This window comes from Ctenocephalides felis, unplaced genomic scaffold, assembly GCF_003426905.1.
Source record: "Ctenocephalides felis isolate EL2017-DRISC unplaced genomic scaffold, ASM342690v1 CF-g0.4_SCAFFOLD_01886, whole genome shotgun sequence".
Classification (NCBI taxonomy): Eukaryota; Metazoa; Arthropoda; class Insecta; order Siphonaptera; family Pulicidae; genus Ctenocephalides; species Ctenocephalides felis.
The window spans coordinates 23,221,161-23,238,647 of record NW_020538040.1 but is presented as its reverse complement, the minus strand read 5'-3'; the positions used below and the strand labels follow the sequence as shown (position 1 = coordinate 23,238,647).

At 30.0% G+C, this 17,487-nt stretch overlaps 2 protein-coding genes across 2 annotated transcripts in view; both read right to left on the bottom strand.

The window, feature by feature from the left end:
* Positions 1-1,761: 1,761 nt before the first annotated feature.
* LOC113377388 (type I inositol 3,4-bisphosphate 4-phosphatase-like) lies at positions 1,762-5,387 on the bottom strand. Its single transcript, XM_026617693.1, has one exon. It carries the CDS (start codon positions 5,224-5,226, stop codon positions 1,777-1,779), a length of 3,450 nt encoding a protein of 1,149 aa, XP_026473478.1. The 5' UTR covers positions 5,227-5,387; the 3' UTR covers positions 1,762-1,776.
* Positions 5,388-9,616: 4,229 nt separating this feature from the next.
* Positions 9,617-17,487, bottom strand: part of LOC113376570 (USP6 N-terminal-like protein) — a 22,120-nt gene continuing 14,249 nt past the window's right edge. Inside the window, exon 10 of the mRNA XM_026616532.1 lies at positions 9,617-10,644. Within this exon, the coding sequence (XP_026472317.1) occupies positions 10,011-10,644 (634 nt within the window). The 3' untranslated portion in view covers positions 9,617-10,010. The remainder of the gene's footprint in view (positions 10,645-17,487) is intronic.

Here is a 17,487-nt window from a genome sequence, read left to right as displayed (position 1 = left end):
ATTTATTTATTTATTTTATTTATTTATTGCATAAAAAACATATATTTACAATAATATCTAAATTTATTTTCATGACTTATTTTATGAATTGCTCAGTCGTTTTCCCGTATTAAAAAAAAATTATATAATAAAAAAAGGTAAAAATTACTTAGAAAATAATTAATAATAAATTTTGAAAAGATATCACTCTCTTGTCTTATCACTACTTAGATGCTTATTTATCTATGTTTAGATATGTCGCTGAGCGGCGGCAACGCCTTTGATTTTAACTATTCGCGGTATTCGGCCGTAGTCAATAATAATATATATTATTTAAGGCTCTTGACAAGATTATTCATAATTATAATATTAAAAGGATAGTAATTCCATATTAATCATAGTAGCTGCACGAATTTCGCTTCTGAAAAGAAGAGCTGAAAAAAAGCATTCGAACATTAAATACAATGTTCATCATCAAGTTCATCATATTAAAGTCTATTAGACCACCAGTCAAGCTCAAAATTCTTGCACAAGGTTGAAAGTGATAATTAAAACCGTAAAAATTTTAATTAAAAAAATAGCAATAAAAACACATGGTTGTACAGGCGATCAAATGGTCAGACTAAATAGATAAAGGATAAGGATTATGCAAGAAAATAGTTATTGAAATCAAATTGAGAAAATTCAGCAATGCCATAAAAAGCTAATTCTTTAAAAAGTTTAACTATAATTATATTTATAACTATAGTTATATTATTATATTAACTATAGAGGTGGAGAAGTCATATCAAAAAGATTCGCATTGTTTTTGATGAAAGATAATGTTACCAGCAGAAAAATGCATGGGACAGTTAGAATATTGTGTTTTTTTTAAATATGGGTCTGCAAGAGGCTTTACTGGGCAAGGAAAAAATTATTCGAATAGCTCTTTTCCGAAGCTTAAATATTTTAATTAGTTCGGATGAAAAACCCCAGAATTGTATGTCGTACTCCGAGTAAATGTGCCAAATGTGCCGAATATAGCGAATACCGAATAGTAGCCGAATATTCGGTGCAAGTCTAATATATATACCAATAATAATTATAATGTAAACTTACAATATCTAAGTAAAGTAAAAATATCATAAATTATTGCAACAAACAAAGAATAAATTATAATTTATATATTTATGGAAGAAATTTGATGAAATAATTAAAATTTTACTTTAAGAAAACCCGCTGGCCGCGTTTTGTGCATCCTTGATCTATTGTATTCAACGCTTCAATACGAACTGAGAGATAAGCTAAACCTACAGATATATGTATTTACATAGCCTTCTAGTTAAATAATTACATGCCATATATAGTCTTTTTATTTTAAAAATTCCTGAATCCAAATCCTGTAATAATTATGAATCAACTTTAATTGATGCGAAAATAAAATATTTTTCCACTTTTGGCACAAATCATATATTTTGGCACAAAATAAATTACAACATATATAATGATAATGCTAATTGTAATGCTATGTCAAATTAAATAGAATAAAAAATAACAATCATAAATTCATAATTAAAGCTACGATTCAATAACATTAAACATCAATAAAAATCTTTCCTAAAAACTATGTCATATATAATATTAAAAATCAATATATATATATATTCTTTGAACAATAATTTATAAAAATTTGTTGTTAAAAATCTTGATGTATTGATAAGAAATAAATTTGATATAGTATACAAATTTTTCAACTACAATATAGAGTTATATATAATCACAGAGATATAGAAATGAATGTAAGATTTTTAAAACACATCACGTTTGTAATGATCCGTATGTGCCAACTGGGGGCCGGTAAGCCAGAGGAAGCGCTAACACTTGTAAACTGTTAAAAGCATATTTTCTAACATTGATATTTTTGTAGGTATTATCTATTCTGCAGCCTTGGCTTCGCATTGCATTTAAGGCCTTAGGAAACTCCTGAGAAGACAGATGAAAATCTTGGGATAATATTCTGCATTGTTCTAAAGTGACAGACATGCCTGTTCTGTCTTTAGCACTTTTGCAACTGGTGAATCTAAACCCGCGTATATTACGACATATATCACCAGCAAGATGCAAAATTTCTACATTCTTACTTCCTGAGTTGTGAAGACATATTTTTAATTTATCTACTAAACTTTGTACTCCTGGACACGCGGTAATTTTTTGGTATTGCTGATAATAAGATACTAATCGACTGTAGTTATCCAAATTTGATTTTCGTTGTTGAACACTTTGCCCCAAAGCTTCTGCCAGAGTAACTTTTTCATTTATACCAACGTTGAAGAATACTGGAGTTACTTTGAAAACTACTGGTTGCTTAGAGATTGCATGATTTGGTGCAGGAATTGTGACTGTTAAATTTGTTCGACTTCCAGTAATATGAGGTATGACTCCTCCTAGTTTCATACTCTGAACTCCTTCTAGTCTGAAAGTTACGGTGGTTAAATCCTCTATAGCGACAATCATGTCACCCCACATATCGAGTTCTGAACCATGTAATGTAAGCAAACCTTCAAAACTAGCAAAAGCGCCGATAGTGGACAAAATGTGCATAAAGTCATTATCTATGGGGCCTCCCCACAGTCTGGCACACATACCTGTAACTAAGGATGTCAAAGCTTGGGAAAAACAAATATCCCTCCTCAGTTGCAAGGATGCACTTTTCCGTGCAGCCCGTGGGTTTTGTTGCAATCTAAAAACAGAATGGGTCAATCGAGCTGTTTTTAGATATCCGTCCATTGCCTGCCTTAATTTACGCATCGAAGGCCTGAGCTCGCCCACCCAATCATTCGTTGTAGATAAATCAAGACCGTCGGTAAACTTATTGCCTCTGGGCGTAGGTTTTGGCGTCGTCGATTCAATCGAACCATTACTATCTTTATCATTTTGTGAGTTAGCCAAGCGCATCCTAGCTGATTGTCTTTGTGTCTTCAACCTTATGGCAGGGCTCCCACATCGGCCGCATAAAAATTTCACTTTGCTAACTAAACACATAATGCTTGCCTCAATGTTTAGCTGTGTTAAGTCCCATGGTTCAGGTTCTTCGGTAGGTTTGTAATAATTTGAAGCAGGCGATGATAGAACGCTATCCACACTTGATTTCGATATCATTTGGCACTGCTTTCTTGAAATTACTTTGTCAATAGTGCCGTTGATATCAAAATGTGTTTCGTTAAAAGTCAAAGATGGTTGTTGCAATTCTTCTGTAATAGGCCACTGTTTAGAAGGTAAATGAGGGCTGGAGAAGTCTTCAAGATCAGGTGATGCAATTTCTAAATTATCAAATTGTTGTGTTATACGTCGAAATGGAGAAAGCTCCGACGGTGATTTTGCTTCTATAAAACCAGAATCGTTTTCAGATGTTTTGTCTGGAACAACTTTTTGTGCGTCAATGAACCGGAGAGCTTCTTCAACAAAACCGGCGTCCCAAATTGTTAGCAAGCTTTTAGATCGATTAATCATATCTTCACATAGAGGCATCATACCACTAGATTGTTTAGTCTTAGCTAAAGCTAATAATTGAATCATACAATCTACCAGCTGCCTTCTAAGTTGTTTAATAGCTTGAATAGCATTATTAGCTGCATCAACTTTACAGGAATTATCTAAATCTTTTTCTGGCAGCTGCTTTAACTGTTGAACTAAACATACAAGACCTCCTGTTTTCGATGAGTTGCAAAGCGATGCAAATGCGCCAACAGTAACTATATCATTTATAGCCCCTCTTCCCAATGTATCATTATGTGCCCACATGCGTTGCAGGTGCAAATTAGTTGGGGCAAACTCTAGTGCCGGTTCAAATTTTGATGAACTAGGTTTATAATGTGAGGTATTGTTATCTGTAGATTTTTGTAGCTGAAGCTGCAAATGCTGTTTCGCTTGAGAATACTTCTGTAAAAGATGTAAATGCCTGTCAAGTAATTGAATTTGTGGATTTCGCCAAGCACCACCAAGTTCTCCCATAGCAGATACTTCTTGCAGAAGTTCCTTCTCATGCTCTATCCATAAACTGAGAAGTTGTTGAGGAAGAGCAAAACACAATTTACTTTCTAACATTATTTCTACGACACATATTTCACCACCCAGTCCAGAATGCATACGATATGTGTGCAAGCAAGCATTTGAAAATAGAGTTTGTAGATTTGCTTGTGATGGAAAACACTGCTTTCGTATTAGCCTGGGTGGCAAAGAATGTGACCTTCTATGGTGAATAGTATTTTGCACTGGGGCAGATATAGCTGGAGATCCTGGCGTCTTGTGTTCAACCTCAGGAATGGATACTACTATGGTTATAAAACCACAAGTACTCCCGCTAGAACATTTCAATGGTATTCGAACCTTATTAGCTTCCATTATATTTCCAAGTACAACTGTGGAAGATCCAAGAAAAGTTGCAGTATTAGACATCCTTTCATAAATATCAAATACAGTAAATTGCAATTTGGAAGATGTGTCCAAGCCATCGCTAGAGTACAAATTAATTGTCGATAAAAAGCATGGATTACTACTTCTTTGAATAATCTCTGTTCTCCCATATTTAATCCATAAGTCACTGGTCAAGACACGTAATTCAACAAAAACACTGGGTGGTCGGCCATGGCCATCACATAACAAGTTATCACAACTCATGCATATTTCACACAAAGGGGATTCATATAAATCCACAGACGTTACTTTCTTATTCCTCCATATTTTGAGTTCCAATGTTCTGCTAGCGGAATTCCCTTTGGAGTGATTCTGCAGCTGCGCTTGTAAATTATTTAACTTAGTTCTCATACAATTATAGCTTGCCGACTGCAAAGCTTTGAGCCATGACGTACGATCATTTTCTGTAGCAGCTGCCATACGTTGACTTATACCTCCTTCGTATGTTAGAGAAAACGGCCATAAGCCACTGGCATCAGGGGGCTCCTCGCTTGCCGTACAGTGTTCTAGCACTAATAACCCAGCAGCCTCCGACCAGGGCTCTGCGTCCCTTAAATAAAACAGAAGATTGCCACGTAAACGGCACCATCTACCCTGCAAAACCTTGCTCCCGGCGCCTACGCAACTCAAACGATTCGATTTGCGTTTATCCTTTTGCTCTGAAATATAATCAGGACCGTCATTTCTTCGAAAGAATCCCTCTTGCTTTTCCCTGAGGAACAGGACACCCTCCCTGTCGAATCGGTGCGAAGGCTGAACAGCCAAAGCTTCCAATTCTGTTTTGTTAAACCTCATTCCGACACAGTTGTTGATGACCCACTTTCTTCACAGGGCATTATGAATGGTGTTTGACAACAGCTTATTTGAAATTAACATCAGTAAAATACATCGCTTGCAACATTACATCGAGTTCAACCAAAAGGTCGGGCCGTAAAAAACTACAGGCGAACCGAAAAGCTCACATTTTTTAAATAAAATAATACAATAACCCATTACGCTAAATTCACAGAAATGTCAAATGCACCAGTGTTACCTGATGCAAATTGTTTGACGTTTAAAGACGCAGATAAAACCATAGATAAATGATACATTAAAGACAAATATTGCCATAGATAGATAAATAAAAACCATAGATAAATATAAACATAGATATAAACATAGATACATAAGTATAGCCATAGATAAGTAAACATAAAGAGTATCTACCGTCAATAAAAATCCATAAAAATAATAAAAATCGTCAAAAAAAAAATTTTAACACACAACATAAAAAAAAACTAACCAGCACGATTCCCAACCAATATTTTTCGAACGGTTTTTGAATTTTCAAAATCGATTCAGAATTGCGGGCTAAAACGGAGACGAATTTTTTTTCATTTTTCTGCTATTTATAAAGAAAAGGCTTGGCTGATCGTCGCGCAAAATTGGTAAACGGCAGTTTTCATCGAGATACATCGAATGGCTTTTAATTTTTTTAAATCGGTTCTGCCGTTTTTGAGAAAACGTCGATTTACGGCAAAAAATCTCTCATTCGATTCAGAATAGGTTGAAACGTCGAGAAAACAAATTTAAAATTAGCGAATCGGATTTTTTGATGAAAAAAACTTATTATACTATATAATCAAAATATTGACTGGATATTTGTCAAATTAACCGTTTTTGCTAGCCATTATCAAACATAATTTTTGTTACCTCTGTAAATTCAAATAACATCCATATCAATAAAATAGATGATTTTTATGAAATAGAAAGAAATTTTCACAACGCAATAAAAAAACACAGCCAAATTTAATATTTAGCAAAAAATATTATCAAATAAATATGATAAGACCACGTTTTCCTTATCCATGGATAAGACAGTAGAAATTGTTATTAACCAGGTTTTGTACATCTTCACTTTATTATGCATAATTGGCAATTACATAGATTTATTTATTGCAATTTCAAATTCTACTAGAGCGTTTTACTTATATTAATTACATAATAAATAATTAACATAATTTAATTACATATAAATTTGTAGTTTATAGAATACATAAAATTTATATTAAATTTTAAACCATTTCGATTATTGTCAAATATTATATTTATAAATTCATTTTGTATCCAATTAATTTTAAGTAGAACTTCAGATTGAAAAACATAACATTTTATATTATCTGGATCATAAAGTTCCTTTGGCTGTTGCTTATTGTAATACAAGTAGGTACTAGCAAGTTTTAAAGAAGTAAAAATTATAATAGATGTTTATGATTTAAAATTTGTTTTTTTAACAGGTAGTTCTCTGTTATGAGATTCAAAAATGTATTTTATAATCGTATCTAATAATTTTATAATTTATAAACAGAGATGGTTCAATTTTTTTTACAAAAAATATAGATCTTTAACATACTTTATATTTGTTTCTACTACTATGACTAGTGTCATAAGATTTCTTAAATAGAACACGTGTATCAAAATATAAAAAATATTATCATGATATAAATATTAACAAATAAATATTTTTTTATTTGATTTCATATTGAAAATATTGTACAATAAAATAAGTAAAAAAAAAACATCTCGAATCATGTTATGTCCTGGAAAATATCATTAGGCATTGATCAGCAAATATAATTGTATAACTTAAAAATGAAAATTAATTTTGGGCGTTATGTTTTGAATGAATATTAATTTTGCTTGCTTGGTAATTTATGATGATGTCATTATATTGTAATGAAAACGTTTTAGTGCCAACGTGGCAAGTGGTGAAATGCATAATTCTAATTTAAACATTGTTCTTAGAATTGTAACTAATATATCTTGTACTATTTAATAATATCAGATCCATAGAATTTGTTATCAGATGGAATATTCAATAAAAAAAATAAAAACCTTAATAACCGAGTCAATGAAAATAAAGTATCTAGAAATCAGGCAAACTTATTATAAAGTCCATAGAAAGATTTTATTCATTTTAAGTATATGTAAATTCGACTGCAACAAAACTAATATTTAAAAAACAGCATTCCGCCCAAAACTTAGTTTATAATACATAAACCTTTTATATACAGAAAGAGAGCAGTTTCTATACATTTCGTATGTGTAAAATTATTCAGAGTAATTACATACTTTGTATTTAATATACTTATATCACATCCATAATGCAATTTACCTAGTCTTATGTAAAGAATAAATAACATCAAATAGGATTATTACAGATATAAGACTATTAATTTATATTAATAAAATTGGTTAACCATTCCATAGTCAATTCTTTAATATATTCATATATTGGATCTTAGAAAAATAAATACATGTATGACTATCTAAATTTATAAGTCCTAAGAACGATTACATATTACAAGATAAATAGCAAAAAAATACAGAGTATATTAACTTTTTTGAAACCAAATTTAAAGGAAAACTTAAAATGAAACTCTGCTCAATTTGCTATTAATCTAGCTGTTTACAGTATACTAGCAGTGAAACAAATATCTTCGATGGAGTATGGGAACAAGTATTTTTTTCAAGGTACAAGGTAAATAGTGTTCAAAATTTCATTCAAAATCTTATTTATTTTTCCTGCAAATATTATATCAGTAACATTGATCAATTTTATGGTGACTGTTAAAAATGAATCAAAGATATAGATTTCTTTTTTAGCAAAATCTCAAAGTTCAAAACTGTATGAGAATTGTACCTTACAATTCAAATCAATTTTTCACATATATTTCTCTGTTCATAGTAGATTATTGTATACATTATTCGCATTAGCTTTAAAAATTATTTGAATTTTTTTTATGGAAATGATACAGAATAAACATTAAAAGTTATGTAAAGATCATGCGACGAATAAACTAGTATGGGTAAATATACTTAAAATAAATTTTCCATAGCTAATACTTTCATAAAGCGTAGTATTCTTATAATATTCGATATTCAAAAAAATATTATTTAAATGCATGAAAATACTAAACATAAATTACGTCATTGGAAAAACTATGATTTTTGAGATTTGATCAGATGGCAAATTAAAATTGTACAGTTTTTAAAAATTCAAAATCTTAGTTTTGCTATTGTTTTAATTAGCAAATTTAAATTTTTACACAACAAATACTAAGCAATTTGAAGATAAAGCAAATTAATGCACAATATCGAACTCGTCTAATTATAGATATGTACAATCATCTATTACATTATTCTATGTACTATATAAACACATTTGTGTGTTTTTGGAAGAAAATCTACTTTTGAATATTCAAACACCTGTGAAAAATACTTATTGCTTTTTATAAGAGATCCTTTATATAATTCATTGCATTTTAATTTGTTTTAATACTCATTATTATCATATAATCTTACTATTGAAAAAATTAAAATTAGAGCAAGAGCAATTATTTAAGGAATGTTAATTGAATATGGAATGCATAAAGAATGTATCAAAATATGAAAAATTATGAAACAAATATGTTTAGGCCACTCCAAACACTTTGCTCAATCTTGTGCTCATTACTCGTGAATGATAAATTAAAGACAAATTTGTACAGAATATTAAAAATGTCTTGATCTTTCACTCACGAGAATCAATGATTTTAATCATATGACTTGATACCTACAAATAAAATAATGAAAACAACTTAGGCATCAAAATTGATACTAAACGTACAGAATGATAACAATTCGGTGTTTACCTAAATAACAAAAAATGGTAAAAAGCGTTATCCAAAATATATTTCTTGATAATGAGTTGTAATAATGAGCAAATGGATCTAATTAAATGCTTATACGGACTCAATATTTTTGACTTTATACAGTTCGTAGTAAAATACTTAACCCAAAAATGATTCTTTTGAAAAAGAGTATTGATATATAATTTGATGTTTAGACAATTGTCGTTAATAGTATAAATATGTGTAAAGTATCTATTAACTTTCACATGTAAACATCATATAGGTCCTAATTAGGACCTATAATAATGTTAACATTATTATTTTATTGGAACATATCTCGTGGTAAATTAAAGCTATTTACACATATAATTTTCTATTGTATTTTGCTATCCACATGAAGTCTACCATTTGCACTATGATACTACTATAAATTCTTATAAATGCATTCCAATACTATGTAATTAAAGGATTCTCATTATTGTAATTTGATATATAAATACACCAAAAATAACTGTGCTGACACACTAACATAGTGCATGATGTTTTACAATATGAAGGATCATCTTTAAGATTTCATATTTAATATTAAATTACTATGATAAAAATGCGACAGGCGCATACAGATTCACAAAATGGAGATGCTAATATTCAATATATTAAAAAATATAAATGCAATACACTTTCTTCTAATCTTTTGGTCAAATAAAACAAACAAAATCCATATTGACTTATGTGAAATCTCCCACAGTGATTATTATGTCGGCATCACGCGTAACCACAAATTCTACATACGAATTATTTTTGACACTATCAGTAAATAAATCTTCAGATATGAATATATTTCTGTGAATCTTCAATATTGTTACGTGTGCTGCGAGCAATAATTGACTTTAAAATTTCCGTTATATTGAACATTTAAATATGAATTTACTTTAAATCGATTCCGTGGCTATCGCTGCCCATGGGCCTATAGTGTACATCAGGGCTGCGTATGAATTCCTGGTCGTTCCTTAATATATCATAACCTATACGTGAATCCTTTTCTACTGGAGAGCGTTCATAATTTCTAAAGTCGTTTTCACTAATATCTTCATCTTCATCATCATCTATATTCAACGATTTTCCAATATACTCTCTGGAACCATTAAAAACATCAACACCTGTAGAACTATACGGCCAAGACTTCATGAAACTACCACCATTTTCCATTGGAAACTTCTGATAATTTTCCACCACGGGTGTGGTGTTACTATCTTCATAATCCACACTTTCTCTTTTAGGAGTGCGAGGATCACTATTAACCCGTATTCTAATCGTATTGGTATTATTGGAGCTCATCTCCTCCAGTGGCAATTGTAGACCTTGACTAGATGTCACTATTCCTGACGATTTCGGTTGCTTTTGAGGAGATGGCTTCTGATGTCGAGGTGATAATTTAGGTGATGCAGGGGCAGCTGGAACGTAAATTCGGACCACGTCTCCTGGTGGAAGTGGTGTCGCACGTGGCGTTGACAAAGTAGCCGAAGGTGCTCTGGCGACACTGAGAGAACATTGGTTAGAGCTGAAATAAATTTGGGACAAATATCTTGTAAAGATAATAAATAACTATTTCTTTTCGTTTTACTCAAAAAAAGACCGGGTACAAATTTTAGCCTTGTGATATCTTTGAATAGTTTTTCTTTACTTTTTATCAAATAGCGTCCGGTCCAACCAACTAAATCTTTTCTTCTTAGATAAAAACAATTTAAAACAGCAAGATATTAATTTATCAACCTGAAGATTTAATTGTATGTAAGAACTGATAAAAACATAATTTTTGTATAAGGAAAATGTACCATATTGTGGTATATTTATTAAGGAACGTTTGACTTTAAAGATGATTTTTAGAAAAAGTAGGAAAGTGAGCAAGATAAAACTGTTCCAGTTTGTAGTATATTTGTAAGAATATATTTTTGCATCGAATAATTTCATTTATAGAGAAATCGGTATGTTGCCGAATCACGAGTTTGTCCCTAATTCCTTGATAGAATTTAACTACTTATAGTTAAAAAATAAAAATATTTCAAGCCGACTTTTCGCTATTTCCTGAAATGAAAGGTTTTACGTTACTGTCTCAATTTCGCGAACATGATTACCATAATTACGAAATTGTCAATTTCTCGAAAAATTTGTTTTATAAAATCTCGATTTATTTATAACATTATTGCGCACTGATCTATAATTTCATAAATTTATATTGATTAAACTCATCGGTATAACATAAAATCCTTACAAAACTGGAACTGCAACATCAAGTTAACCCCTTAGTACTTAAAATTTTTGAAAAATCGATTTTTGTTTTTTTACATTTTCATTAAGTGTAATATCTTGAAAATGTTCTCTTAAAATTTCAAGTTGATCTAATGATTACTGTTTAGTTATTGGACTCTTACCAGCGCGCTGACGCAAGTGGAGAGCTCGATACTTATATTCGAGATTATTCTCCCTCACCTCCTGATGTTTTAAAAGCTTTTAAACCAATTTATGACGATCTCAGCAATGATAATTTACTTTCAAGATGTGTAGTTCAAGATTGAATCCATAATCAAAAAAAATTTAAAAACTTCAACCAACTAATGTAAAAAATATGTCTAAAAACCATGAATACTAGTTCTACTATCGTACAAATAGTTGAATACATATACATAATCATTATTATTGATTATGGATACCCTAAGACCTAATTGTGGGTATAACTCCCATTGGTATGCTGAAAAATTGGATGCTGCGCGTATGAAAGTGGCAGATCAGAGCGCCAACGAGAACATTCGGGAGGCCAGAATGCTTCGTAGGCAACAGCAAATACAAATTTTGGAAACTTGCACAATGGCTGATAAACTATTATATGGCCCAGAAATAGATGACTCGGTTTAAGTAATTCAATAATTCGAATTTCTGTACGTAAATCCAATGTGAAACTTTAAACGCGTTTTTCTCAAAACTATGTTTTTTGAACCGGTGACTACTGTAACTGTTAAGCAAGAACCGCTTAGTAAATTTTCATGAAATTTATACAGCTTTTGGAATACATAATAAACTCGGGCCTGATCGAAGGATTTTTATTTTTTCAAAAATTTAAATTTTTTAAGACCAATTAACTGTTGATTTTTTACCCCAAAAATCTAGAAATTTTATTTCTGATGCTGCCATTTTGTTAATTTTTGAAAAAAAAGAAAACCTTCGATCAGGTCCAGGATTATCTATTTATAAAACTATTTTTTTTTATTTGATTGATTTTAGATGAATCTCTAAGGAGTTATGATGGTCACCGCCAGGACCGTTTTTTTAAACAGGGTCAACAAAAACAGCTATAACTTTGGGAATATTAATTTTTTTTTCTGAAATTTTTGTTACTTCAAGTTAAAACATTGTATAATGATGCCGTATTAATATTTTTGTAATAAAACCGTTTAATAACAAAAAAACAATACTGAAAATTCTCATTTTTTCGTACCTTCAAGTACCCCTAACCCCTTAAGCCAACAATAAGACCGAACTGAACTAAATCGGGTTGTGAATTATGCGCTTTCATATTTTGCGACCAAAATGGCACCAAACTATCACAGAATAATATACTATATACTAGTGATGTGCCGACTCGAAAATTTCCTGATTGTATAATTCCTTACTTGCATCGCATATAATCGGCATTCTAAACTATGTTTGAGAAAAACTTACCCCTGACTCAGACTGCCTTCCGAATTATAACTATGCGTGTCCAAGCTGTTGTCCAACGCCTGCGACCTGGCTGCCGACAGTACTGACAAATCAGCCGTACTCGTGACACTGGTATCAGCAAGAGAATGCCTGGAACATCCCAATAGTGATCCACTTTCTTCAATATCTCCACCTCCTTGCCCTAAAAATAAAGAATGGCAAAACGCCTCGTCTGATGAAAATATTTCATATTTGCATAGATATGTAATGATAAGCAAAGTGTAATAGCAAAAATCAAAGTAATAAAAAAATAATAAAAACCTTGGACCTACCGCATGCAAGCCAATATTTACCACCGATATATAATATGAATAAAACAAACACCAACTTATAACTGTTGAATCACTTTGCTGTTAACACAGAACCAGTTAGTATCCACATTTCAAGTAAAAAAAAGAAAACTATAATTTTAAAGTGCAATAAGGTTAAAATATAATGATAATTGTTCCTAATTTTTGTGCAGATAACCGAGCATCACATACAGAGAAGGACCGTTATAAAAAAGCAACAAATTTGCATGTTCAAAAAATTTAATAAAATGTGCTGTCCCTCATAACTAAGCCTAGATTCTGTTATAAATGCCCAACGTAAAAGATCTAAATCAAAATTCCTCATTAAAAATTAGTTTTTTACTGATAAGTAATAATTTTATAATAAATAAGCTACTTAATGTACAGAACTTCTGCACTTGCGTGATTCCTAATCTCAAGTAATCTAAAAACATATAATTCTTTTTATCAATTTTTTTTTTTAAATAATAGCTTTAACTACTGAACTATGAACCAAATCGCAACTTAAAAAAATGAGTTCCAGCTAAAAGGATATATTTGAATAACATATCTATGACAAAAGAAATACATATTATGTAATTAACGATGTAACCAGGTAACGATAAAATAAGTAAAAGAAAAAAAAATGGTAGAAATATGGGTTTTACAGCAGATCCCAGAACTCAACGGGGACGACAATTGAAATATGGTTTGTAAATTTCAAGGTAAAATTGCACGTTTAACTTAATAGTCAAAAAAATACTGAATTAGCACAATTATATTTAATTAAATACAAAAATGAAGCACATATAACTTTATAAAAAAAATGTTGTGTATTGTGTCTGCGTGAAATGATACCATTAAAAATTCATCTGATAATCCATATCAATCAGACATAAAAACCACGTTTATTCTGTTTTGAATTGGAAATCTGCGGGTTTCCACACGAAAATCTAGTCGTGATGATTTTAGAGTAAGAATTTTCTTGGTTCGACATCTTCATTTCAAAATCGTAATTGTATTTTCTGTCCAAATTTTCGAATCGTGATCTGTCGTGATATTCTCGCAAGACTGAAGGATGAAAGGTTCTGGGTAAGGATTTGTATTCTCTTCGTACACGTTTATGTTCTGTGATGAATATTTTAGAAATTAGAAAATCCATTACGAAATAAGGAAGAACTTGCATGGGTTCCAGTTTAAAACAACTCTACATATTATCTATTTATATAATAAAATATATTCAATAAGAAAGTTTAATTGATTTGAAGTGTATAAAATCATAAATTTCTAACAATAAGCAAGTATTTTTTATGAATACATGCAAGTTCCTCATTAACGTCTTTATATGTTTCAATAAATGAAACATTCTTAAACATCAGGAATGTATAAAAGCTTTTCAGATGTATTTACTGTAAATTCAAATAGCATTAAGAAAACATTTAATCACTAATAATAATATTTACTAATATATGAAGCATCAATAATTAATGGTTTAGCATCAACAATTAATAACTTATCGCTTCTTTTATTCTGGTTACTTTGCGATACAAATACAGTGAAAACCCGTTATGACGATTTCCCAGAAACCAGAAACCCGTCTTATGCCGAAAAGCGTATTATGTGGGATAGAGACACCGGCGTAAAGTAGCGTATTATGCGAGTCAAGCCTACTTGTCTTAACGGGGTTCTGCTGTATATAAAAATACGCAATAAAAAACTTTGAAATTGTTTTATGTTGAATCTAACAGGAAACTGAAACTACGTTTAGTAAGCTACTAAATATCAACGTTTCTAATGAATCTAAATAAATATGATCGTTTTCAATAGATCTAATGTAACTGAATGTACAATAAAATTTAAAATAAAAAGTGAACAATTAAATATTCTAACTAATCTATTCAAAATAGATAAAAAATATCTACTTCAAAATTAATTCGACCTCATAGCGCTTCGCTTTTATAATAATGAAATGAACTAGAGATAAGTGGCATTTCGCCTTAAGGAAAATTGCACGAACTTTCTCCCATATGTATAAATACTAACATTTAAAATTTCATTCAAAGATTCATTCATTCATTGAATCGTAAAATCGTAAAATCATAAAAAAAATAATCATTTTATTAGGTCCGACTTTACCAAAAAACTAGAGCACGATTCCTTTTCCTTTCAAGAAGCTTTTGATTTTCCCAAATCGGTTCAAAATTTTCGGCAAAAATGTTGACACTAAAAAATAGTACTTAACTGCTAATTATAAAAAAATTAGAGGTCAGCCAATCAACGAGAGTCCTCACTGAATGTCATCAAATGGCTTTTAAATTGTTGGAATCGGTGCATACGTTTTTGAGAAAACGTCGATAAAAAGTCCATTTAAGGATCCCATACGAACACGCATACTTTTTATAATTTTGGTACGATTCACATTACTTGAAACATTGAAAATAATAGCAAATCAGATTTTCTGGCAAAAACAAACTTCTCCGTCAAAAAGTCACCCCCCTTAGAGCAAAAATAATGCTGGATAACTAAAAATTCATGCGCGAGGTCGAAATTATTAAAAAACTAAATAAACACAACTTTGCTCAAAATAAATAACAAAATTACAATCATGTTACGTAAAATAACTGTCAAAGTGCACAATAATTATACCATTGAAAAAAAGCGAGCTTGTGAAAAAAACATACAGTATACAAATTAGAGCAAACGTACCCCAAATATCTTCAATATTTTGATTACTCGACGCGCGGTAGAACTAAAATAATAATCGAATTTCGATGTGACTTTTTTATTAAGAAAGTTAAAATATATTATTATTTTCATATTTAAAACTTAAAATTTCACACAAATGCATGTTGTTTTGTTGAGTACAAAAGAACATATATAAATAATTATTTGGGATATGAACATATATTATAATACTATCGAGAACACATAAAAACGTTTAATTTTTTGTTAATAACAGATCAAAACAACATCATCCGATATCTCAAAGTGCCCATGTTTCTTATATAAAAGAATTTTATCAGAGTAACGTGGTAAGTAATATGTTTAAGGTACAAATATATTCAGTAGGTAATATCTCATAAGTATAAATTTATTCAAGAGTATTCTATTTCAATTCGAGTATGTAAATTATTTATTTTTCCTCATATTTGGATTCGAACAATTTGTTTGCATCAATTGATCAATCAGATGATGCTACTCTCGTATGTACGAATGCTACAAAAAAACATCTACACCTGTTATTAGTTACTTGTTTAAATTATTGATTATTTATGTTGTGAATTAATTTAACAAAATTTCAATTTTTTTTTACCTGGCACCATGATAAAGCGAAAGCTTGCAAAACGTTAAAAATGAGCTTTGTTTATTAAATTTCGTTAAAAGTAAAATATTGGAATCGACTAGAAAAATGATTCAAATGATAATATATATAAACCATTTGAAATATTGATTATTTTAAGTATTTGAATTATTCCTCAAACAAGCTCTCGCTCATATAATTTTATTTGTTGAGAGTGAGTTAAAACGCCTTAAATTGATAGAAGTGATAGGTGCATCTATAAATCATGCTTTTATAGGAAAATTAATTGCATAGTAATGACAAATGATCCAAACGACCACATGAATAGATTTAAAAAAATGTATAAAAATGTTTTCATAAATAAAGGAATAGAATGTATGAAAATAAAAATAATGATTTGAGAGATCTAATTTAATGATAGTATATAAATATAAAAATAAAATTTGTATAGAAAATTACATGAGATAATATTAACACATTCATATAAGAATTCTTAAAATTATTGTATAAATATGAATATATACAAGTGATCATAAATGTAACAGAATGGTAATATCTAATCTGAGTACGGTATATATTTTAAGAGTTTTTGCTTTAATGAATCAATCTCATCATGTTTAATATAAGGTCAAAATAAACAATAAATTGTCATTTTTACAATAACAACTTCAGAATCAAAAATTATATATATAAAATATAACATTTTGAAAATGTCTTTAAATTAAATACAGAAATACAATAAGAGTCAAAAGGCTAATGAGTGGTGGATAATTTAAAAAAAAAATGGTTTTCATTTTCAACTCATAATACAATCATTTTTGCCTATAACTCCATATGAAATGATTTAGTAATAAAAAATATATATCAATATGCTACACTAACATTATTCTGAAAGAAACAAAAAAAATAAATCTCTCATATATAACATGAGAACACACATTTTTTTTGAAGTATCAATGATGACAGTGATTTACTACTGAAAATTGTACTGTTTGTAACTAGAGGTGACAAACATTATCACAAAAATACAAAACTATATTAAATCTAATAATACACAAAATAATATATCAATTGATCT